The 24,146-nt window shown below is 47.7% G+C and overlaps 1 protein-coding gene across 1 annotated transcript; it reads right to left on the reverse strand.

Annotated features, from left to right (window-relative positions):
* Nucleotides 1-451: 451 nt before the first annotated feature.
* On the reverse strand, nt 452-22,319 carry YPEL2 (yippee like 2). The gene is made up of 4 exons (XM_048324359.1): nt 22,022-22,319; nt 7,603-7,646; nt 6,763-6,871; nt 452-5,491 (listed from the first exon to the last, which is right to left on the reverse strand). The coding sequence occupies exons 1-4, from the start codon at nt 22,136-22,138 to the stop codon at nt 5,402-5,404; spliced, it is 360 nt and encodes a 119-aa protein (XP_048180316.1). The 5' UTR covers nt 22,139-22,319; the 3' UTR covers nt 452-5,401.
* Between the last annotated feature and the right edge of the window lie 1,827 nt (nt 22,320-24,146).

Here is a 24,146-nt window from a genome sequence, read left to right on the forward strand (position 1 = left end):
TTCCTTGGTCCTTTCCCACCTCCCAGGAATCCCCCGGCTTCTCCTCACCTCCCACACCCCCAGCTCCTCCCAGGTGCAGCTTTTCTGGCCGTGGCCTGAGCTCAGAGTTCAGGGCTCAGAGTTCAGGGCCCCGCGCTCTCCAAAGAGGGTTAAGTTGCTTTTTCGGTCCCGTGGGGAATTAAGGGCACGCAGCAGCCATGGAGCACTGGCACAGGGCACGGGGACAGGGCACAGGGACAGGGCACGGGGACAGGGCCCTGCCACCTCCAGCAGTGGGATGAACAGGGATTGCATCAGCCCATCCCGAAAAAACCGAATAAAGCACTGCCTTCCACCTGTCCGTGCTTGGATTTGAGGTGGAGGCAGCAGGAACTGCTGTATCCCATCCCCTGGGAGCAGCTCTGGATTTCAGGGATTTGCACAGAACAGAGCAGAAATTTGGACCAGCAGCTTTAGTACTTGAAAATTTTATTTTCTCAAATGAGCACCAACACATATTGTAAATATGACAAACAATACGCCTCCCTCTAATACTGAAGAACTATATACAATGTACAAATACATGAAAAGGTGAAAACCAATTATTTGAAAACAAACAATTGCATTTATGACTGAAGCAAACGACCTGAAAGAATATGCCAAAAAAAAAAAAAAATTAAAATAAGATCAAAGAAATAAAAGTATACACAATTTGTAAACACAAGAGCATCCAGAGACAGGCTGGTATTGGAAATATTGTCCTTAGTTTTGTCAGTGGGGAAAGCATTCCCATCTCCTTAGGAAGAACAAAACAAAGGATACACACAGTTGTAACGATGAGAACAGCTTATTTGTGGTTGTACCTTACACAATGCCATTCTGCTTGCATTTAAATATGTTGGTTTTTAAATTTTTTTTTTCTGAATTCAAGATGATTTTGTTTCCCCTCTTCTGCTTGTTCTTTTTCACCAGGATTTCTGCAGAAAAATCTCTGTCTAACCTGATTGTTTCTGAGCACTGAGGCCCCTCCTGTGGTGGGAAGAGCTCCTTCCCACTGAGCTGAGCTTGGTGTTTGGTGTCCCCTCTTCATCCCAAAACTGCTTCCTGTGGAAGCTCCTCTGGAAACAGGGAAGTGCAGTGAAATGCATGATTCACACTCTCACAGACCAGTTAGAAAAATGCATACAGAGAAAATTCTCACTTGATTGCCACGAGAACATCAGGTTTTATTTCGCAGGGTTTGTTTTGTTCCTGGGTGTTTTGAAGTCGTGTGCACCAAACCCAGAGAATTCAAGAGCCTGCAACAGTTCTTGAAAAGCTCCTTGCTCAGCAAAACACAGTCCAGTGGTTTGTGCTGTTGGTCCACTTTGGGATAAACAAGAGACCAAATGAAATAAAAATGAAGAAGGGCAAGAAGGGGGGAGATTAAAGACAGAAAGGAGAACAAAATAAATGAACTTTACTGCCAAGAGAGGTAAACTTTTACTCTAATTTGTTATGTAGCAGCCTGGTTTAAAACAAATAATAAACAACAAAAAAAAACTCCCCTCAAAAATAAAACCAGGATCCAAAGATTTATGGTTTAGGTTAAAAACAACATCGAGTTTTTAAAAAGCTCCATCCTCCATCCCTGCTGTCCCCGAGCAACAGCGAATCCGAGGCTGCAGCTCCTGCCCAATCCCAATTCCTACAGCTCCGGATCTGCTTCACTCCAGCCAATACTGGTGCAAGACAAAGTTCCAGGCCTGGATCCTACAATCCAGGCAAAGTCGGGAGCCCCACCGGGCTCCAGGGAATTCCTGGTGGGAGCACGAGGTGACGCTGGGCTCGGCCGCAGGGAAACCCAGAGGGAAACTGGAGCCCTCCTGAGTGCCTGCAGCCCCTCCCATCCCAAATACCCTGGGGGCTGCTGTCCCCAACCCAGCCCCAAATCTGCCAGCTGGGAGTGGGAGCGAGTCCCCTCTCCTGCCACATGCAGAGGAAACACGGATCCACTTCAGAGGACAATGTAAATTATGATTTTTGTTTCCCTTTAAACATATTTTCCAACAAATACAGAAGGCAACAGGATCATCATAAACAGCAACAACAAAAAAAGTGCTCTCAGGGAGGGGCTCTGAGAAAACAGCACCAAATATATTATTTCTTTTAAAAAAAATTAAATATTATTTACAAACGTATATTTCACAAGATAACGCCTGGGGGTTATTTTTTCAGCTTTGTATATATTATCATCTGAATATTTCTTACAGGGGTCAGGATTTCACACCAGACAATTCACACCAGAGCAAGAACAATTTAAAACTTACTCAAGTCTGAGCTTTGGGGTAGAGGAGGGGATGTAAACTCGAGGGTGCTTGCAGCTGCCCAGACACAAGGCTGGACATCCAAAAAAGAGGGAAAACTCGCTGCTGTCCGTGTTTTCCCGAGGATGCTGCCCATGGAAAACAGCACCAAGTGCTCAGGAGGCAGCTCCCATGGGCCACATGTCCATTTCTCCTGGGAAAAGGCCCCACCTGGCTCAGCTCAGCACGGAAGTTCTTTGGTTATCTCTGAGTGTGTCACTCTGGGACTCCCCCACTTCTCCCTGTGCTGCTGTGGGAGCCCCAGGAGCACAGATCCCACATTCCTGCCAGCCCCCACCACAGCAGCTCCCAGGGCAATCAGCAGCCAACTAAAGCTCTTCCTGCTTCCTGGACACACCCAGGAGCTGCACAAGCCCATTTCTCCTCATCCACCTATGCAGGGCATCCCAGTCCCTCCCCAGGGAATCCTCTGGGTGCTGGGGACAGCCACAGTCACACACACCGGTTCCCAGCAGGGCTCGAGGCCGGGCTCTGCCAATGCTGATGGGACAAAACCAGTTAAAAGCAGATTAAGACCTTGCCCTATTCAAGCTGGGACTGGTTGCCATCAAAGCCCAACACCTGCGCCCAGTAAAATCCAGCCAGGTCTGATGGGCACTGTCCTTTTTTGTCCCAAATAAATGGATAAAAACATTCACACCTGGCAGCTCTCTGGAGCTGTTAATTTCTCAGAGCAGTTCTCTGCACAGCCCTGCCTTTTATATCGCTTTTTCATCAGCAGTCACTCCAAATACCAACATCAAACCACAAGCTCTGTGTGCTCTTCTCGACCTCATAGGATTTGGGATGATCCCTTCCCTCTCCCAGCTCCTTTAAAGGCTCTGTGGAGACTAAAGAGCTCTTTGAAGAACAGGAATCACTTCCCTCTAGTCAAAACTCAATAAATTGCCACGGATCCTCAACCACAGGACAGGGAAATGGCACCAGGTCAGTGCCAGAGTCCACAGGACAAGAGGTGCTGTGGAATCTTTGATTTCTACTGGATTTGTCACTGGAGGGAATGTGGCTGATGGAAGCAGAGACAATCCCAAACAAAAGCTGAAGCAATTGTTACACAGCCAGAGCAGAAGGGTGAGGGCAGAAGCCACCTCTGGACAGGCTGGTCACAAATGGATCCAACTCCATCCCCTGCAGGAGCCTGGCCAACTCCACCTCATTTCTCCAAGGTTGTCAAGAACAGAGCTTTGAGAGAGAAAAAAAACCACCTCTGCTTCATCAGGTTTGGGTTTCAGCACAAGGATCCCACACTAAATTCCACCCTGATCCTTAAGGAGAGTCTCTATTCCCATTCCCTGCCAACTTCACACCAAATGACTCTTCCACAGCCCCCTGGAATCTCTCAGGGGTGGGGGCCAGAGACAACAGATTACATCAGCTCCAAAGCTTCTGTTTCATAAGGAGTCACCACCCCCTGCACAATACTCCTTCCTTCTGGATTAAGAAAGATTTCCCCCCATGGATTAACTGACTTGAAAGAATTCTGCAAACAGAAAGAAAAACTCACAGAGGGAGAGATAAACAAGTTCAGCTCCTTAGTCTCGGGTTATGCACCAGGTACTGGCTGGACTGTTGCAGAGCAAACTCCGTGTTGTCATTCTGGCCTCACACAGTTCCCCTCTCGCCCACGACGCCCCTTCCCCACCACCCACCTCGGGAAGGTGCCCAGGAATCACAATGGAAAGTTAAAATGGGAAGGACTCGTTGTCCCTTGCAGTTTTGACACCCACATCTACCCCCCCCCCCAAAAGGCATAGATCATTCCAGGGGTGGTGGGAAGATGTTTCATCTCTTTTTTTTTTTCTTTCCCACTCTCCCTGTGCCTGCACCAGGCTGCTGGGATTGGGAAAAGGGGGGAAGGATTTGGGGAGGATACCTCAGGGCTTGAAATATCCACCTGTGCAACACAACCGCCAGGAACTCGGCTCCCTCCTCGCCCCACTCTCGCACCATTTCTGTGCCAGGCTCCCACAGCGGGGCCTGGGATTCAAGGAAAAGGTTCTGTAACAGCATTTTCCCACTTGCACTTGTGAAAGGTTGGTAAAACACCGCCCAGGGTGCTCAGGGGAGGCCAGGAAATCCAGGGGTACCCTCTGTTACTGTTTGTCCCCATCCTCCTCTACGGAATTTCCTCTTCCTTGCCTTGCACGTGCCTTTAGTCACCCCTGCCACATTTTCTAAGCTGCAGCTCCAGCCTCCTCGTGCCTGCAGTGGTTTTCTCCTCCTCTCTGAAGGGCTCAAGAGTCAGGATTTGGTTTCTCCAGCTGTGAGGACGCTCCCCACAGCCGTGCTCTGTTGGGACCTTCGGCCTCCCTACCCTGAACCAGCAAGAAAAAGGAGAGGCAGGGAATCTCTCCAGCCTCCAGGTCCTGCCCCCTCAAACAACAAGTTCATAAATAGCAAACAAAACACAGATTGTGGGGGGAACTGGTTCTGCCTCGGGCTCAGCCGGCTCGGGCTGAGGCTCCGCCGGTGGATTCGGGACTCGGAGAGAAAACGCAGCCGTGAGGTAATTTCTGTCCTTTTAGACAAGGAGAGACTTCTCCGTCCTTTCAGACAAGGAGAGATTTCTCTGTCCTTTTAGACAAGGAGATGGTTTCAAGCCTTGCTTAACCAGGACTGAAAGGAGAAGCACAGCGTCACCTTCTGATGGTTCTCCTGCGGGCCCACTCCCCCACCCCTCTCCCACCTTCTCCTGCCCAAACCTCGAGGTGTTCCTCCTGCACCTGGGGAGGTGCCAGGAGAGCCCAGGTCAGGCTGGATCGAGCACTGGGCACATGGAATGGCTGTCGGGCATTCGGTGCATTCTCTGAGCCAACGCCAGAACAGAGAGAGAAGCAGCCAGGGTCAACTCACAAACAGAGACAAAGCAAAGAGACAGAGAGACAGAAATTTAGAGGCCAGTCACCAATAAAGATGGAGAAGGGTGTGAAGATGCTCCCGGATTGCAGAGCCTCTAAATGCATGGAACCAAGCGTTCAGTCACTCTCTCACTCTTGGATATAATGTTCGGTTGGATGGCATTCTCTTACACGCTGCTAGGGCTGGGCTCTTCCCACTCAATCCCAGCCATTATCCTTGATCATGTGAGCTAGTTCAATGATGTATTTGCCTTCTTTATACTTCTGGCTGCTTTCAAAAGCGTGTTCCTGAAAAAAAAAAACAAGGAGGAAGAGTGAGATCAAGGTGATATTTGGATGTAAAGCACGTTATGGATCAGATCTGGGAATGCTGGTGCAAGTCCGAGCCTTGCCTACAGAGAAAAAGTCAACTGCAGGTCTTCCTGTTGGCTTTCAGGAAAACTATGAGGGGGAAAAAAGTCTTAAATCCTACTTCTAGAACCTTAAATCCTACTACTAGCTGTCTTTACAGGCTGGGAAAAAGGAATTGGCAGCATGGAACATGCAGATTTCTGTAGGCCAATGGCAACTCTCCATGGACCAGGATGTAGGGATCACTGGTGGTAAAATCCACCTCTCTCCAGGGTGGTGTGGGAATTTATTAAAGTTTGTTAGAGATGAAGTGGTTCTCACTGAGAATGGGATGGATTATGGGGAATTAAATGTGGAAATGGAATCCCATGTGAAGATCCCACTCTGCACAGATCCATGCCTGCAGCTGTGGAAACCCAGGAAACCTCTGGGATTGCCAACATCCCTGAGCAGGAGGGACTCCCCTTACTGAGGCTGCATCTCCAAACCAACTCAGCTCTGCTCAGGTGCTCTCCCTGTGCACCTGAAACTCACCTGGCAGGAGGTCATTCCTTGCTGTTCATGGAATTCTGTGTTTTCCTTTACTCAGTTGATGCCCTGAGTGCCTTGCTCTATTTGAGAGACCCACAATGTGTTTCTGCATGGATTCCTACCCCATCAATTTTTGATGCTTTGTTTTTTACAGCCTTTCAACTGATTTAGTGAAGAATATTTCTGCCCAGAGGCCACAGATAGAAACTAGGATTTGTTTAGACACTGGTGAAAATGTTTGGACAAAATGGTTTTGTCCAGAAGCAGAAATTAGGATTAACATCAGATTTTATTGGGAGGTAATTGAATTTATGAAGAGCAAACAGATAAACTCATGTTCAACAGCATGTCCAGTGAGAAGAACACAGCATTAATGGAGCATTCTATTATTCTGATAACATCTACCAGAATAATAGAAAGAAGACAGTGTGAACCACAAGACTGAAATGATCCTCATTTATGTTGTCACTGAGGGGCACTCACCAAAACCAGGTGTAAACTATTAGTAAAAAAACAACTACATTAAAGCTGATGCTCCAAGCACAACACACACAAGGCAGGAGGAAAATAGATGGTTACAGATGAAAACCTGCATTTTGGGTTCCCAAAACGGTCTTTCCACCCCCTCAGCTGGAGCAAAGCTGCCCAGGGGCAAAGCCAGGGACACAAATACTCACATATTTCCAGCCCAGCGTGGTTTTGCAGTTTTCACAGTAAATATCTGCCACGGCGTGCAATCCTGTTAACAACACCCGCTCCTCTGCAGGGCCACAGCCCACGTTAACTCTGGGACAAAGCACAGATGCTCCCCATTAGTGCCTTTCCCCATCAAGATGCTCCAATAAAGCTGACAATGATTTCATTGCAGTGTTTGAAAACATGAGCAGGAGGTTCTGAGTTTCCCAGCTGTGCCCAGAACAAAGCTCTCCCACAGTTCCAGAGCAGAATGAAAAGGTAAAATAGGATTTTTATTCAAAGCTTTGAACAGAAGATTAATAACACTCCAGTCACTTGTGCTAATTAGGCATTTGAGAAAGATTTTCATTCTCAAATTGATAAAATGGTACTTTTACTTTCCCAAATGGAAAATTGAAAAATGTGACTGAAATCAGCAGTTCTGCTGAAAGAGAGACCAGCAGTGACCTCCCCAACACTATTTCCAGTCACTGGGAAAATTATACTTAGTTTTCATGAAGTGCATATTTAGATAACTCCACATTTACAAAACTCTGGCTCTTTGGTCCAACTACACCCTGGGAGAAGAGAATGACTCAGCCATTAGCTCCGATGGCTCAACCTGATGACGAAAAAAATCACCTTTTCCTTGCTGCTTATCTGAAACCTCTACACGACTCAAATATGAATCAGGGGCTATTTCTGCCTCTTTCTCCAACTTTTCAGGAAGCTCCCAAGCCCCAGGCAGAGGTTTTCTGACGAAAACTATGGGTTTTTTTTCCTTTTTCAGGAGGGTTTTGTTAAATCCGCCCCGAGCGATGCGGCGCGCGCGGGGTACTCACACGGAGTTGAAGAGGTACGCTCGTCCTTGGCTGCCCTGGAAGGACTGGAAGGCAAGAAAACAAAGCTCAGTTGGCTGCTTGAGAGGAAAGAGGCAACTGTTATCCAGCTCTAACACCTGCCCTTTTCTCAGGACACATCTGGAATCACCAGTGTTCTCATACAGGCCCAACGTGCTGCTCAAGAGTTGAGTTTTCTCTCTTGTGTCCCAGCAAAATCCCTTCTCACCCATTCAGTGCTTGTGAACTTCACACCACACCTCAGCCTCACCTGAAGGCTGCCAAAAATTGGTTTGAATCTCTTTTCAAACTGCATTTGCACACTAATTCCCCTTGGGAATTGCACAGCCAGATGCTGAACCAAGCTGAGGGATTGGGATCTATCTGTTCCAGGAGCTATGGCACACAAACACAATTCCAGGGATTTCACAAAAGCCTCAGCCCTGAGGTGTGTGCAAGCCTCATACTCCTACTGGGGCCTGAGAGATCTTCAGGACTGGGGTTAAACACAGTAGGAGATCGAGAGGAAGATGGACAAGAGAAGCACGGAGCAGCCAAACCACCCCAGATAATCCGGGCCCATCCTCTCTGCCTCACATTTCCTCAGGATCTTTGAGCATCACCATGGAATGGCAGCGTTTTGGAGGGAGCAGGGCAGTGCCAGCCTGGCAGGACACTGCAGGCACTCCCAGCACTTCCCAGCAGATCCCAGTGTGCCATGTCTGTGACAGTGCCTGGCTGACAGGCACCAAGTGCCACCTGCATTTTTTAATGCGCTTTGACAAGCACACACTGAATTAAACATTTGGTGCTTGAGCGAGAGCTGGGCTGTCTGTACACAGGTTACCTTGTGGGACACCTCAGGGAATGCCTGCACTGAGGGGCAGGAGCTGGGGAAGTCAAAAAGCTGCTTTTCTGGACCATTTAATCCTTTGCACCTCACCAGGAACCTTGGAATGTTCAGTGGTTTTCTTAAAACCTCAGCTGATGATTTCAGACCAAAAACCCTTAAAAGGGGGGACAGGGTTTTGAGGAAAGAGAAACATTCATGTTTTACCTCCCTGGCCCTCTAACAATGGTCATTTATTTGGTTAAGAGCAACCCCACATCACATTAAACAATCTCGGGGGGGTCCCTGCCATCCCTGGGTCGTCCCATTCCACCAGTGCACTCCTGCACCTGCCCAGCTCCTGCCTCGTGGAGCAGCAAAGTCAAAGCCCTGACAGCTTCCTTGGGAAGATCCCCAATGGCAAAAGGATCCTTTCCACAGAGCAGAGGCACCTCAGAGGGCAAAAATGCCACAGGGCACCCGGGCAGGGAGCCACAGCCAGCAGTGCCAGCTGCCTGTGAGGTCTGCATGGCAGCAAGGGCTCTGCCAGCTATAAATTCCCTGCCTGGCACAGAATTCCCTCGGTCCTGCAGGAATAACTGTTCTTCAGAGCAATCTGAAGCCCAATATTAGTTGCCACCCAGGGCACAGAAGAGCCACTGTGGATTCAGAGAGGATGCCCGAGGCACTGGGTATCTCTTTGACTCAGACAAAAGCAGTGCCCCGAGGAATGCCTCTTTTCTTGGGAAGGAATTAAATAGGACACACGGCTCAAGCATGTTTGTGTAATTGCATTTATTAGAGAAGCTGCTTTTAATCCCTCTGCAGAACTCGGGCTCTGTGCTCCTGCTGCTGTCATACCCCCATCCAACCAGCCTGGCTGCTCCCAAACACACCCTGCACCATCCCGCTGTCCTGGGGGGAAATCAAATGATGATTCCCTGGCCAGAAAGGAGGGTTCAAGCCAGACCTGGCTGCAGCAAACAGGAAGGCACTGCCTGTCCCTGCTGCACGACTGGGATGCCCTGGAAAAGAGTTCAGGGATGAAACACAAAGTCCCACAGCAACGTGTGTGCCATCAGAGCAAAATGAAAGCAGATGAAGCTTGCTCACCATCCAGTCCTCCCCAGTAAACACTTTTCCATAAACACCAAAGTGGCTGAGTTTGCCAGTAACAGCAACTATGGGAGCAGAGTTTTTATTGGTACAGAAATAGGATTTTCCATTCCTGCTGTACAAAGGCCTGTCTTTAATAAACAACAAACCCAATCCCATCAGCTGTGCTGGGGCCCACTGGACATTGTTCCACTCCCAGGGACAGTAGCGTCCTTCCAGAGGTGCCTGCCCTTCCTTCCAGCTCAAGCCAGTGCTTGAGGGTATCTAAGGGTGGTCACTGGGAAAAAAAAAAAATCACATTATTTATCCCCTGCCCAAGCAGAAGTTTTCAACAAACCACTGCTCAGCTTTCAGTGCCATCTTAAAGTCACCCTGCAGCCAGCAAAGGATTTGGCAAAACATGTAAAAAGAAGGGAGAAGTCTGGTAACCACAAGTTCCCCGGTGCATTTGCCCTCTGTAAGACTCAGCTGGCTGTATCTTTACAAAGGTGGCACAGGCAGCTTTTATCTCAGTGTTGTAACCTGAGCATTTCCTGGAGATGTTCCTGCTCCTCTGGCACGCCAGAGAAACTGGCATATGCTGTAATGGGAGCTACAAAATCAGAAAAAAACAGGTATATTTATACACGAGCAGATGCTCCTGTGTTTGTTTTTGTTGTTTTGTTTGTTTTTCTAAGAGACACGCAAAGATTTCCACAAGACACTTGATTTTCACTGAAGTGACAGCCAGCAGCCAGACCTACTTTCTGTGCTCTGCATTTTCTCTGTGTAGATTTTCCTGATACACATTCAAAGGTGCATCTCACCCCGCCTCCCACAGAAATCCAGACTTCTTGCTCTCTGAAATAACAGCTCCTGGCATCACTTTCCAGCTGAAAAAAATGGAAAGGATCTTTCTGTTGTTGTTTCTCACTGGAAGCCCAAGCACAGATTTTTTCCTGCACTGCTAATGCTCAGAGTCTGGCTGGAAACACATCTGGACATGCCAGCAACACAACCCTCCCTCCCCATCCTGCCTGAGCCCTCCAAAAGACAACACGAGCTGTTGGGATTTGAGATGCACGACAGCTCATTCTTCCTGACACTCAGCTCAGGAACCTTCCCCACTCCTGGGCTGCTCAGAAGAGAGGCATCCAAAAGCTGCAGGGCCTGAGGAGGGCTGATTGGAGTATCCAGGTGGGGAGCCACAAGCCTGGAGTCAGCAGTTTGGAGCAGATCCCAGCCTGCCAAGCTCTCTCCTCATGGCAGAAGCTCCATGTTAAGATGCTTTGGCAGCTGCTCTGGTTTAAGAAGCTCCTGCCACCCAGTTTGCAGGCACTTGTTATGGCCCCACAGCTGTGCTGATCCCAAATCAGAGCTGTGAAATCGTTGTTTTAAAAAACACAAATGTTTTGCAAGGGGTGGGGTGGGTTTGAGGGAAGTGGCTTTTCCCTCTTTACCCCGTTATCCAGGACAATCCCAGGGAGTGCTTCCTGGCCACAGTGTGGGGGCCTGTGGAGCAGGGAGTTCTCTACATGCTCTGGCAGAGAGGCAGAGTGCAGAACTGCAGCTCTGGTGAGAGACTGAGTGTGCAGAGAGGGATTTGGGGTTTCACAGACGCTGCTCAACCAGCCCTGCTGCAGGAGCAAGTGGGACCTGCACCCACATCCAGCTCCTCTGGGGCAGACAGGTCCTGCTCACCAGGGATGGACCCAGCCTGCAGGACCCTGAATCCTGCTCTATTCAGCAGCCATGACCTTGGGAGCTGCTGGTTTGGGTGAGTCCATTTGTTACACTCTGCTCTCAGCCCAAAGTGCTGAACCCACTCTGAGCTCCCCTCGGCAGAGCCACGCAGAGCAGGGCTCTGCCCTTCCACCCCTCCAGCCTGCTCCCTGTTCCACCTCCAGACCTTTGCTCTGGCACATTCCCCTCTCTGGTGACACAGGAGGCAATTCTGACATTCCATCAGTGATGCCAGGGAAAGGCACAAACTCTAAAAACACCGTCCTGCTTCCCCCTGCACCTCCAGCTCCTCATTCACAGCACAGCCCACTCAGCAGTTCCACTCTCTGAGCAGATGACAGGATTAATACCCCAAGTCTTTGTGACGGTATTTGACAATAGGCTAAACACAAAAAGAGCTGCTGGAATCATCTGGAAAAAGAGGAAGCAGTTGCCAGGACTAAATGGCTCCACAGTGATGCTTGTTCCCTGCAGACTGCAGCAGAGAAAACCCCCACTTACCTATATCCAGCTGGCAGCCTTTTAACAATCCAATAAAACAGAAATGAAAAGGCAACTGGTCCCAAAGAGGTCCAAAAGGGAAAAGGAACAGCGTGTGCCCCTTCACGCTCTGCTCCTGAAATAATTCCCACTGCAGGGATGCAAATGGAACTGAGGGCCCAAAGCCACCCCGGAGAGCCACGGCCGTGGCACGTCCTGGGCAATGTGGAACGGCCGCGTCAGGAGGAGCCAAACGAGCACAGGAACCAGGACTGCCCAAACAGGACACGTTCCCTGGGATATCCCAGTGAGAGAAGGGATGTTACAAACCCTCAGGCACTGAGTCTGTGCCTGAGAAATCCACCCAACGACCTCTCCAGAGAGATCTGGGATCACCGATTTCCCAGCTTTTGGGTTTGAGTTACTCCAGCCATAGCACAACACTGACTGGAAGCTTTATCCATTCTTGCTGCTGGTTTAACCCTTAAACCCATCAAAGATGAGATGTTCTCATAAAATACAGCTTGAACAGGGAGAGGACATATTTAAGTAAGACAAAATGTGACGTCAATCCAACGTGACACGAGTCTGAGTACCAAGATGTGCCCCAAATCCCAGGTTCCCTCATGCTCATGCACTTAATCCCAACTCCTACCTGCTGCTTTCCCACATCCCACACAAAGCTCAGCCTTCATGGCACCTTTCAAGCCCTATTTGATCTGATTTGATTAAAAAAGATGAGCCCTGGAATGTGTGTAAAGGAACCACTTCATGTAACAGCACCAGGTGTACGAGGGCTCCGTGAGGAGTTTCCTCGTGAGTCACTGAGCAGCAGGGAGGAAACTGGAAAATAAAACTCTGAAAATTCCTGCTGCAGATTCCTGCACCAGCCATTCCAAACATCCACTCACATCACACTCCAGCATTTCCCATGGGAGCACGAGTTCAATTACTTGGTCCCTGTATCCACACAGACTACAGAGACCTCCTCAGGGTTCATTAATTCCACCTTGTTCTCCCTCACAGAAGGGGCAGCCCATGATCAGATTAAACAGAGATTCAATTTTGCTCCGATTACACAAGACACAGACCCATGTCAAGGGAACAGGTTCCATTATTCCACCTCGTGCACAGATGTGACCTTACCCTGTTCCAGCTGCATTCCTGAGTTTTAATTGAGTTTTAACACGGGTCCTTAATGCTATTTAAAGCCCAAAGTCGATATGGCATTAGCGGACCAAACTCATCTCTGAAATAATTCAATTAATTCAGCACGGCCTTTATTCCCCTGCAGTTTATGTCACAGTGCAAAAACACAGGGAATAACCAGGATCTGCTGCATTCCATCCTCGGAACAGCTCCATCCCAGCAGCTCACATGGATTTTGTGGCTCAGGTTATGCAGCCTGTGAGCAGGAAGGTGCACAGATGAAAGGCTTTTTGTCTGGTTTTATTCTGATGGGAGATACCATTGCAATTTTTTATTCTGCCTCCCAACTCCTAGCCCCACTCCAACCCACAAGAATCCTTGGGCTCCAAAATCCCAGTGTTCCAGTGACATACAACAGCTCCTGATCCTTAAAATCCTCAGGCAAAGCTAAGGAACGGTTCATTTTTAAATTCTTTTCAAGAAGGACTTTTTTGGTTCAGTTTGGTTTGGTTTTCAAATCTCCCATCCTCTCACACTTCTGGGAGCTGGAGCCAAGAAAAATGCTCATTTTCAGAAGATTCTGTGAAAATGCTGAAGTATCATGAAGCACAGTGGGCATCCAGCATTATCTCTGGAATGTCACTCTGCCCAGGAAGATGGAAAACCAACAGGCACGTGGGGCTTCATGAATGGATTTAAATGGGTCAGGATCCAGGGGCACATTCCCAGTTAGCAATCCATAACCAGAGGGCAGGGCAGGGGATGCCTCTCAAAGGGGAAATTTCATATTGCAGTTGCAAAAGGGAGAGACAGAATCTCATCTGAGGCTCTGCAATTAATGAAGAGCAGCACTCAGGGAAGTACAAACTGCCTAAAATCGAGGGGGTGGCTTTTCCTCGAGCACTTGGATTTCGAACACAGATTAAGACACTGCTCTGAGCTAAATCCTGAGCCAAACTCTACAAAAATGTCAAAATTCACAAAATAGTTGTGAACTGCTCTGTCCCCTTGTCCCTCATGTGCCGGCCAGGCTGTTCTGACTCACTTCACATTGAATTCTCCTCGTGTTATCACAAGCCCAGTGCTATTCCCCCTCCTTCCTGAAGCCCTGGGCTCCTGGACTCTGTTCTTATTTATTTTTAAATTGAGTTTCCAGCTCACAGACTTCAAAGGGAAATTTCAAAATGTGAATGCTAAGGGCGCAAACTACTGAAGGCAAATAAAAGAAATACATCAAGTTTATTACTTCTATAAAACTTCACAATATTTTGGAGCTTCTCTTGTGATTTCCACAGTCTCTGGTTACTGCTGCTGTTGTGCTTCAAAACTTGACTTTAAGATGAAAAAGGATGAAAATACTGTGGGGAGAAAGAGCAGATGGAGTGTTTACTTTTAAAAGCAATTATTCCAATTTATTTAGGGGCAGAGAAAAGCAGAGCAGCTCCAGGAGGCAGATCCCCGTTCTCTGCAGCCCAGGCAAGCGAGGAGAGATGTGTGTGATTATGAATCCCAGAAGGGCAGGGAGCCTGGGCATTGGTTAACCCTGATCCCTGCACTTCCATGGCCTCATTCCCAACAGGCACCAGCATTCCCTGGTTGAGAGCTGGAGTTGAGATGAGTTTGGCACCTCTGGCACTTCAGTCACCAGTGACAGCCATTTACATTTGGCATGCAGAAGAGAATTTTGTTATTTACTGTGAAATACTACAGAGGGTGACAATGAAGCCCTTTCTGGATAGACAGGGATGGAGAAAATGTGATTTTTCCTGTGGGTTTTATCCCCCACTTTTGAGTGCTGCTGTTTTCCTGTAGGCTCAAAGCATCCACCAATCCAGTCATTTTAAAAAGCAGCAGCAGGGGGAGAATAAAGCCCTTTATTTCCACATTAATTATTGCTGCTGCATGGGTTTTGGAGATAAACACAGAGCTGGGATGGAAGATGGAAACTGCTAATGCAACGAGTTATTTAATTAGCAGCATAAAAGTGAGTGCCCACGTATCAGTGGAGCACTGTTTGCCATTAATGCAGCCCATAATAGCAGCAATGCTGACAGTGAGGGCAGACTTGCTTCTCAGCAAAAGCAGATCTGTCCAGGGCAGCAGCTCCCCTGTGTCCCTGGGGAAGATCCACTGCAGGGAGATGAAGCCATCAAACACCTCATGACTGAGAATTTCGAGTTATCCTTCCTTGTTTAATCCATCACCTAAATTCTCAGTGTTTGTCTCTTGTCAAAACAAGTTTTGGTACTGGAATCTATTTTATTCCTGTGGATGTGTCCTCAGAGCTGAGCTGGAATCCAGGTGTTTTTATTTGAGATGCTCCAGTTCAATCAGATTTTAATTCATTTTTTCCATGGCAATCATTGCTGAAAGGGATCATTGGAAATCTCCCCAATTCCAGGTATTCAGCCCCAGTTTCTACCTTTGTTATTGCTACTTATCCTGCCAGTTGTGATTCCCACTGTGCATTTTAAGAGAGGAGACTCTGGGTGGGAGTTTCTTTGTCTCCCTGAGCTTCAATCCTTGCCCATTCCAGTCCTGCTGGATGAGGAAAACTGCAGATGCTGCTCCAGGGAGGACAGGCTCCTACAGACTCCTACAGGGATGTGCTGCTGCCTGGCAGACACAACAGCTCCCCTAAAGCAGATGTGAGAAGCCCTCTGACAGCATTTCCTGCTACTCTAAAATAGGAATTATCATCAGGGACCCCTCAGGGTCTTCTCCCAAAGGCAGCAGGTGGGAAAAGCCCCCCTGCATTGCCCCCATTATTTGTGTGGGTGATTAAATTACAGATTAAACCAGAGCTCTCTGTTGTTCCTGGGCTGCTCCTACCACGATAAACCAGATTAAAACCACACACCTGCAAGGGAAATTCCCAGGGCAGCTCCTTGCAGGAGCAAGCCTTGGAGCCTGCTGGAATTCCCTCCTTTTCCAGCTGCAAGGGCCAACAGCTGAAACCCCCAGGAAGGCTCAGACCTCACCAGCTCCGAGCTCCAGTTGTTCAGGATTTGCAGCAGTTGCAGCAAAAACTCTGATGATTCAACTGTCCTTTGTCCCTGGCAGCTCCCTGGATAATAAATGGGAACAATATTTTATTTATGCCCAGGTCATCAATTCTAAGGCAGAGGAAGCAGCAGATAAAAGGAGAGCTGTTTCCATGAAGAAAGTGATGGATTAGAAAAATCCATTTTTACCCTGTTCCTCCTCCTTGAAAGGGAATTCTAAACTCTTGTGATTTATTGTCTTTTCCCTTCTTTTTTTGGAACAGAATGAAATATTTTTAAAATCGCACAGCAGTTAATTGCTGTATAAACACAATTATGCAAGGAGCTACAAATTACCTTGGGCTCGTTCTATTAAACAACCATAACCTGACTACATGAAAGGCTGATCCTGACTCTCTTCAGTCCCTTTATGGACAGTAGGATCTGAGGGAACACAGTCACTTGTAGGATAAACCCCAGAGGAAGCAATTCCACAGGACAGAAGGATCTAATTTAGGTGGCTGCATTATGGAATGGGCACCACAAATTCTCATCGCTCAGCTCGGATTTCACATCCTGACTTTTTCCTGCAAAGGGCACTTGTTGTTTGTTTATTCCCTCCCAAACACAGAGCTGAGGGACTCAAATAGCAACCTTAGACCCTCTGCCCTCCTCCCTGCAAACACCAACTTGCCTGGAAAGGGTTCTGGGGATGGATTTGTCTGGAAAAGTCTAATCAAGGCTCCATCTCCTGCTGAAGGAAAAGACCCATTGAACAGCTTTGATGACACATTGTTCTACTGAGGATTGAAATCCTCTCGACCTGCATTTAATTTTAAACTTCATGGAAGCCCAGAATTACAAGGTGCCTCCCCTCTCACGTTCACAGCAGTGAAATGGGAAGCTAAAAAACTCCTAATGACTTCTCCCGGAGCTGCTTTGCTGTTTATCATTTACTGCTTGAACTCTAATACTTGCAATTAAGAGCAAGCTCTGAATAATGCCTGGAAGTGGCAAATTCATTAGGGAACAAGAGCTGGAAAGGAGGATCCAAAAGCTACTGGACAGCTTCTAGAAATGTGCATAAAATTGATAAATCTGGTGCATGAAGAGCTCACAGCAAATAAATGAACAGAAGATTTCTGTGCAGTGCTGAGCCAGTGAGACTGATACAATTATGAAATGTGTGAGCTGAAAAGACGCTGCTGCTGAGTGTGAGGCTGCAACAATGAGATCAGCCCTGTTCCCATCCCTAAAAAAGATATTGAAATGCTAAAAATGTAGAAGAGAACCACAAAAATTATATGGAACTGGAAAAAATCAAATTGCACCATGACAGAGCTGAATCTGTTTAGTCTATCCAAAAAGCGATCAAGAGTGACTTTGGTTACTGCAGACCTTTTACAGGGAGAAGAGTAGGGACTAGAGATGTATTTTATTAGCAAAAGAAATAAAATAATGGCCAGTGACAGGCAGCACAAGTCAGACAAATCTAAGTTCAAAGTCTCTGATTTTTAATAGTAAGGATGATTAACCACTGGGAAAAAAAATGACCAAAGGGAGCAGTGAATTTTCCCTCTCGAAGTCTTCAAATGGAGACTAAATGCTTTTCCTGCAAGAATTGCTGCAATCCTGGTGAAATCCACTGGCCCATGCTCCAGAGGTCAGGTGTGATGATGTGATGGCTCCTCCTGGCCCTAAGAGTTCATTACTGTGGAGCTGGGAACTTAAATTCATATTTGGGAAGGAACAAGATCTACTTTAAAGCAAGAATAAAACCTGTGTAATGAAATATAAGAACTTCACCCTTGAGAAGGGAATACCCATCTCACCTCATACACTGCTTTTTCCTATGATGGAAATGCAGGATTTTCATCAGACTTGTCTTGGACACCTATAAAATGCCTCTTTTTCCATTAAGTCAAAGATTACCACGTTGTAATTTTAAGATTCTTCTTCTACCTTCTGTGCACGTTGCCCCCAGCCAGCAAATAACTTCACATCTTCAGAGTGAACTGAACTACAAATATCAGCTGGTTCCTGACATGTAAAGCCCTGAAGAACATTAAACACTGCCTTGTCCACATGAAAGAAAGAAAAAAGAAAAAAAAAGCAAAGAGCCAAACCAAAAAACCCAACAACTGCCGCTCCTTTCACCTCTATGTGGTGCATCAAATACTTCCAAGCAGCTGAATTCCTCCAAAAGTTCTCTGGAAGCACCAAAGCTTCAAATCCTTTTCAGATCCTCCAGTTGCAACATGGAGCAAAGTTTGAAGCTTTCAGCGAGCCATAAATCTCACCAAGAGGCTGCTGAACCACCAGGCTCAGTCTCCAGCAGCCAGGGAAGAGAGAGGCCAGAAGGACTGGGAGGGAATTTTCCTGATAAACCTCCCAACTCCCGACTGAGAAGATCAAAAAGAGCTTCTAAGTGCTCCCTCATTAACAACCCAACCCCAAATAAGAAAGTCAAGCACACAGAAGTCCTCTATTTTTCCTAAATTCTCAGTGCTGGAGGAGCTGCAGCCTTTTGTGCTGAGGAATTTCCCATTCATGTTCAGCGAGGTTCCATGCAGACATCAAAGGAAAACATTAAACTTCCCCGGCAAGCCTCGGGCTAACTTCAGAGGATACATCACTGCATAATGTTTAGCAGTTGGATCACAGCAATTCGTGGAAAAAAAGAAACTGCAGGATGCCCACAAGACATTCTCCACATATTTCCATAATCAGGGACATTTCTGCTGAATTACTGCTCACATAGCACAAAAAACCAGCACCCAAGACACTCCAGTGCCATCTTCGGCCTGGATCTTTCTGCTCTTGTTCCCAACCTCCTTGAAGGGCACCAAGGACGTGTGGATTCAAACAGAAAAGGCACACAAAGAGTTGGAATGGCACAGAGGAGGCAGAAATCAGCATCACCCCTGCCAGTTGGAGAAACTTGTTTAACTTTACCTTGTTAAGTGTCTATTTTGTTGGCTGTTCCCTCAGGCCCCACCAGAAAATGATGCAAAAGAAAACCTCCTGTGACTCCTTCCTGGAGACATTGATTATGGAATATATTTTTTTCTTAAACATTCTAAAAACCATGGGATGTTGTGCCTGTAACAAGAAGTACCTTTCACTTATTTTTTGGCATTGAAACGTGCTTTTTAAGTACAGTTGCCTGGCACAGTGGTTTTGTTTTTACATTAAAATCAAAGAAGATTGGGACGCCCTGTACTAATTTGGAGGAGCAGACAGGACCTGCTCCAAACTCTTCCAAGCAGAGTGGACAAAGCAGCAGCATTTCAGGTGGGGAGAAGAAGGAATAAAGACATCCAGTGACTTCCTCAAGGTCACACAGGAATCTGTTGCAGGGCAGGGTTGAGTTCCCGAAGTCTCAGCCCACTTAAGCACTGGAAAAAGCAATGAAACAAGAGTATGTACTAAATTTGGCACAGCCTTTTAAATGATGCATTGCTCCAAGGGAACAAGAACCTCCACTCATGCTAACCCAGACACCAAAGGAACACAGAAAGGAAAACTACTCACTCCACCCAATTTATCTGATCACCTTAATATTTCTAAGTCAATAAGGCCTTTCTTGGCCAGACAGTCCAACCTACAATTCAGATCTTGTTACAAATCAGACACACTAAACCACTTTCTCCCTCAGGCTGCAGGAGATAAAAGGCCAAGTAAGAAACATTTTGGTAACTGGCTTCATGTAACAGCTTTGGATTTTCTTAAAAGCCTCAGCATCGATTGTTTTCTTTAAATAGCAGTGGTTTATTGAGAAACCTTCTCTACCCCTGCACAAGCACAAGGTTTTCCTGAAGTAGAGAAAGGAGCGAAAACTGCCCTGCTAAGGCATATTTGTCAAAGAGTTTTGGATACCTGGTCCTGGCAAAACACTTTGAAGCCAGAGTTAAGTTAACACTGGTGCTGAAGGGCTGGGAGGGGAAACATGGGAGATGGAGAGGAAATGAAAGTATGGACTGACACAGAACAATCCTGGGATTCAGCTCCAGCTTGTGCTTCATCCAACAGCTCGAGCCAGTGTTGCAACTTGTGTGCATCCAAAGGAGCTAAAAGCTCCTGGAGTGCAGAGCAGCCCAGCTCTCGTGTGGTCTCTGCACAGCTCGGGGCAAAAGGAGCAGAGGAATTAATTTCATGGAGGCAAATCACCAACACCCTGCTGTTCCATAAAAGCCTGTTTTCTTGGGAATGTTCCCAAGGATGGTGTCATTTGGGCTGTTTGGATTCGAGTGGCACAGTCAGGTTCAGGATGAGCTGCTCCACAGCCTGAGAAACGCCCCCGTTTGCAGAATCTCCCACTCCCTTTCCCATCCTCGTTCCTCCCTTTTCCTCTGCCACGTTTTCATATGGAAAACAAGCAGTGCCTGGTTCAGGGATGTGAAAGTAAGGCTGTGATGAAAGAACTGAAACATTTCCCCGAGGCTTTCTGCAAACTGAACTCAAACAGATAAAAAGGCAACAATTTAAGTTTGCCTGGGAAAGTTCCTCCACATTTTGGAAGCCCCTTGAGGCAAGGACTGCCCTTCTGTTCTGTCAAACAGCCACTTGTACAAGCCACGATTGCACAACTACTTTTATAAGGTTTCCAATTACACAAAGAATGTGTTTTTATTCATGTTTACAACCCTGAGAAACAAACCCTGAAACCCCAAACCCTTTGCATTGAAATTCCATGACTTGCTAGTGGCTCCACCAGCAGTGAGGACCCAACTATTTACACCTTGGTCTAGAACGAACTTTTTGAAGGAGCAGATCCCACAGCACACTTCCACAAGTCACACATACCCTCACATTTTGCTTTCCTCCTTTCCTCTCCTGTCTGTATTTTAGCAGTCAGCATTCCTGAGCAGTTTCTGCCTGCCTTGGGCTAGAAGCTCAAATTCCAAGCAGTTGGCAGCACTGGCATTGCCCTGCTGGAAGCTACTTAACCTGCAAAGCTGGCTGCATTGGAGCATGGACATGGAACAAGGAGGGGAAGGAAGCATCAAAGGTGAAAGCACTGGGAATGTACAGCCTTGTTTTTCCCTGGCTGGGGACCAGCTGTGTCGAGAAAAAAAAAAGCAGAGCACAAACGCTAATCTACTGTAAAAACAGCAAGTAAAACAAGCTTCTTTCCTCATCCAGTAAAGCACCTTCTGTGTCCCAACACAAAATCCAGGGTACCAAATGAAAATCCAGGGAGTCACTGCCCCATCTCAACTGGGCACAGGAGTCTGGAGTCACCCAGCTGCCCCCAAAGGTGAAGCAATTTCACCTCGAGGGCACAGATGCTGTTTCATTTACACTTCACACCCCTTTCCAACTGGGCACAGCACCTCTGTCCCTGGCGATCCCAGCCTTTCCAGGCTGCTCCAAGAAGCTGAACTGTTTCAGCTGCACACACAGAGCTCACAGCAGCATTTCCACTCAGCTCAGCTCGTAAATCTCTGGCTGTGCCTGTTTTTTCTGAACACAGAATTTATAAGCTGAATAAACTTTACGGAACAGTTATTCCAAGGCAGCCGAGACCTGGGAACTCGACGCCTGACCACAGCCAGGCACTGCAGGCTCCAGCAGACACTGGGAAAGTTTAGTTTTCCCACTTCAGAACAAGGTCCTCTTACTGGCCTGCTCCTTCTGCATCAAAACACTTATTGGCTCTGAGAGCTTTTAATTTAGCTTATCCTAACACCCCTCAGGAGCTGGAAGGGACCCACCAGGATTGGAGTCCACCTCCTGCACAGCACACCCCAAGAATCCCACCCTGTGCCTGAGAGCTTTGTCCAAATGCTTCTGAAATTCAGACAGGTTTGATGCTGTGACCAAACCCCGGGGAACCTCCTTGCAGTGCTCAATCACCCTCTGGGTGAAAAACATTCTCCTGATATCCAACCTAAACCTCCCCTGACTCAGCTCCATCCATTCCCTGGTCACGAGACTGAAGGGATCAGTACCAGCCCCTCCACTGCAACCTGTGAGGATACTGAAGACCCCAATCAGTTAAAACAAATAGCAGCTCACAAATAGATCCTTTGGGCTGAGAGCCCATTTCCCAAGGAAAAAGGCAGCTGGATAAGGCCAAGCACTTCCACAGCCACTGATCTGCAAGGTGAGCAAACCGTCCGCTCCTGGGAGCACCTACCTTGGAAATGAGCTCATCGTGGTTGGCCAGGTGGGCCCTGCAGTGGATGCAGCTGTAGGTCCTGTGGCACGAAGGCAGATATGCCTGGAAAGTCTTGGACCTTGTCATCTTCACCATTGGAGCCACTGAGCGCTGGCTGAACTCCGGGGTGGCCCAGGAGGCGCTCCCGCAGGACGGGTCGCACGGGAAACACCGGAACACGCAGGTAAAGGCCGTGGTTTGACAGGGGATGGGTGTGTGGGGCAGGCTCCACACGCTGGTGATGCTCCAGAGGAAGAGATGTGGGCAGAGGAAGCGGGGATTTCACACAAACCTGTGGTGGAAAACAGACAGAACACTCAGCTCGCAGAGGTGACAGCGCTGTCCCAGCCCGCACGGGGATTTAGGGTTGGACTGAGGAGCAGGAGACAGGAGTGATGCCTGGGAATTAGATCAGCAGGATGGAGATTTATTTGCTTGCTGGCTGCCCTCAAACCTCCCTGCTGCTGTTATCTCCATCCATTCTTCCAGCACTTAATGGCTCTGGAAATGACTGCAGAGGTGTGAAGATGCTGGGATGATTTCCATCGAGCCTGGTCTCCCAAACCCCTCTGGGGAACTCGGCACCGCCCCGGGCTCTGCCACCCAGGGAGAAAGTGAGGAGCAGAGGTCGGAAGACTTTCCCTGCTGTCCCCTGTCTGAGTCACTGCTGTGACACCCCAGAAGCCCATGGGAAAACTGGGAGCTGGACCTGGGTTTTCTGAGCCACCAGGTAAGGATATGAGTCACCAAACCAGTTTTTCTCCCCATTCTGCCTTACTTTCCACATGGGAAATGCAGGATTCCTTCATTACACTCTCCTTTATAACTCCCTGCAAGCTCTGAAGGTAGAAGCTACTCTATAAACCGCACTCCAGTATTTTATTTTTTTTTAATCTGAACATCTGACAGCAGCCTCTGAAGACTACTCCTGATAGCAAGAGACAGTTAAAAACCCTATTCAGGAAGGAAACACCATTTCACACTCTGACATCATCTGACAGCACCTGCCAGGCAGCTCAAGTCTGGGTCTCTTTTTGTTGGCAGAAATGGAGTTTTCAGATCCCACACCTATAAAAGTCTTACCAGCTACAAGTGTTCCTTTTGAGGATGGAAAAGCATAAAGGAAGCAGCTCTCCTCCCTCCCAGATCCACGGCATGCATGTGTGCTCTACAAATTAATCATGAACTCTGACTGCTCCTCCCAGGAGGATTTTCCTTTCCATAAAACACGTGGTTCTGCTCAGTTTCTGAGCCTGCACTTTGTGTATCAAACATGGAACACCACCAGCTTCCCCACTACCACCACCACCCATCCCCAAAATAAAGAAAACAAGAAACAACATCTTAGGCACCCATGAAAACCCTGCCTCCAACACTTTCCCCAAGCCTTGTCACAGTTGACAAGGCAGATTCAAGGTATCCAAGCCACAGGCAGTGACACTTTCCACCATCCCAGGGCGTTCAGAGCTCTGTCCAACCTGGCCTTGGACAATTCCAAGGATGGGGCAGCCATAGCTTCTTGGCCAGGCCTCACCACCCTCACAGGGAAGGATTTTTTGGTGATACCTACCCTAAACCTCCTCTCTGTCAGTGTGAAGCCATCCCCCTTGTCCTGTCACTCCCTGTTCCTATAAATGGTCCCTTTCTCTCTGTCTTGTAGCTCCCTGCAAGTACCAGAGGGACCATGACCACACACAGTGCTCAAAAGGAGGCAGAATCCAGTAAATAGGAGACACACAACAGGATACCCATTTTTTTGTTCCTTTTTTTCTGAAATATTTTTCTTCTGCTGTCCAGGAGGCAGCTTCCTCACAGTCAAATGGGAAAAAAGCATCTTGCTCATCAGGCAAACTGCTGATAAAGCATATCTATCATGATCATAACAGTCAGCACTTCCACAGCAGTGCTCATTCCTAAAGCTTTCTGCAAACACCAACTAATCAAGATTAACCTTTTCCAATTCAAGTTACAGCCACAGCTAAGCAGGACCCATCGTGGCACAGAAGGGTTCATTTCCCAGCTTGTTAGGAACTCACCCCTCTCTTGTTCAGCCCAAAGGGGGTCTTGCCAAGAATTTACCTGGCCAGCTGCTAAGGGCTGGGCA

Source organism: Corvus hawaiiensis, chromosome 20 (genome assembly GCF_020740725.1).
Source record: "Corvus hawaiiensis isolate bCorHaw1 chromosome 20, bCorHaw1.pri.cur, whole genome shotgun sequence".
In the NCBI taxonomy this organism is placed as follows: Eukaryota; Metazoa; Chordata; class Aves; order Passeriformes; family Corvidae; genus Corvus; species Corvus hawaiiensis.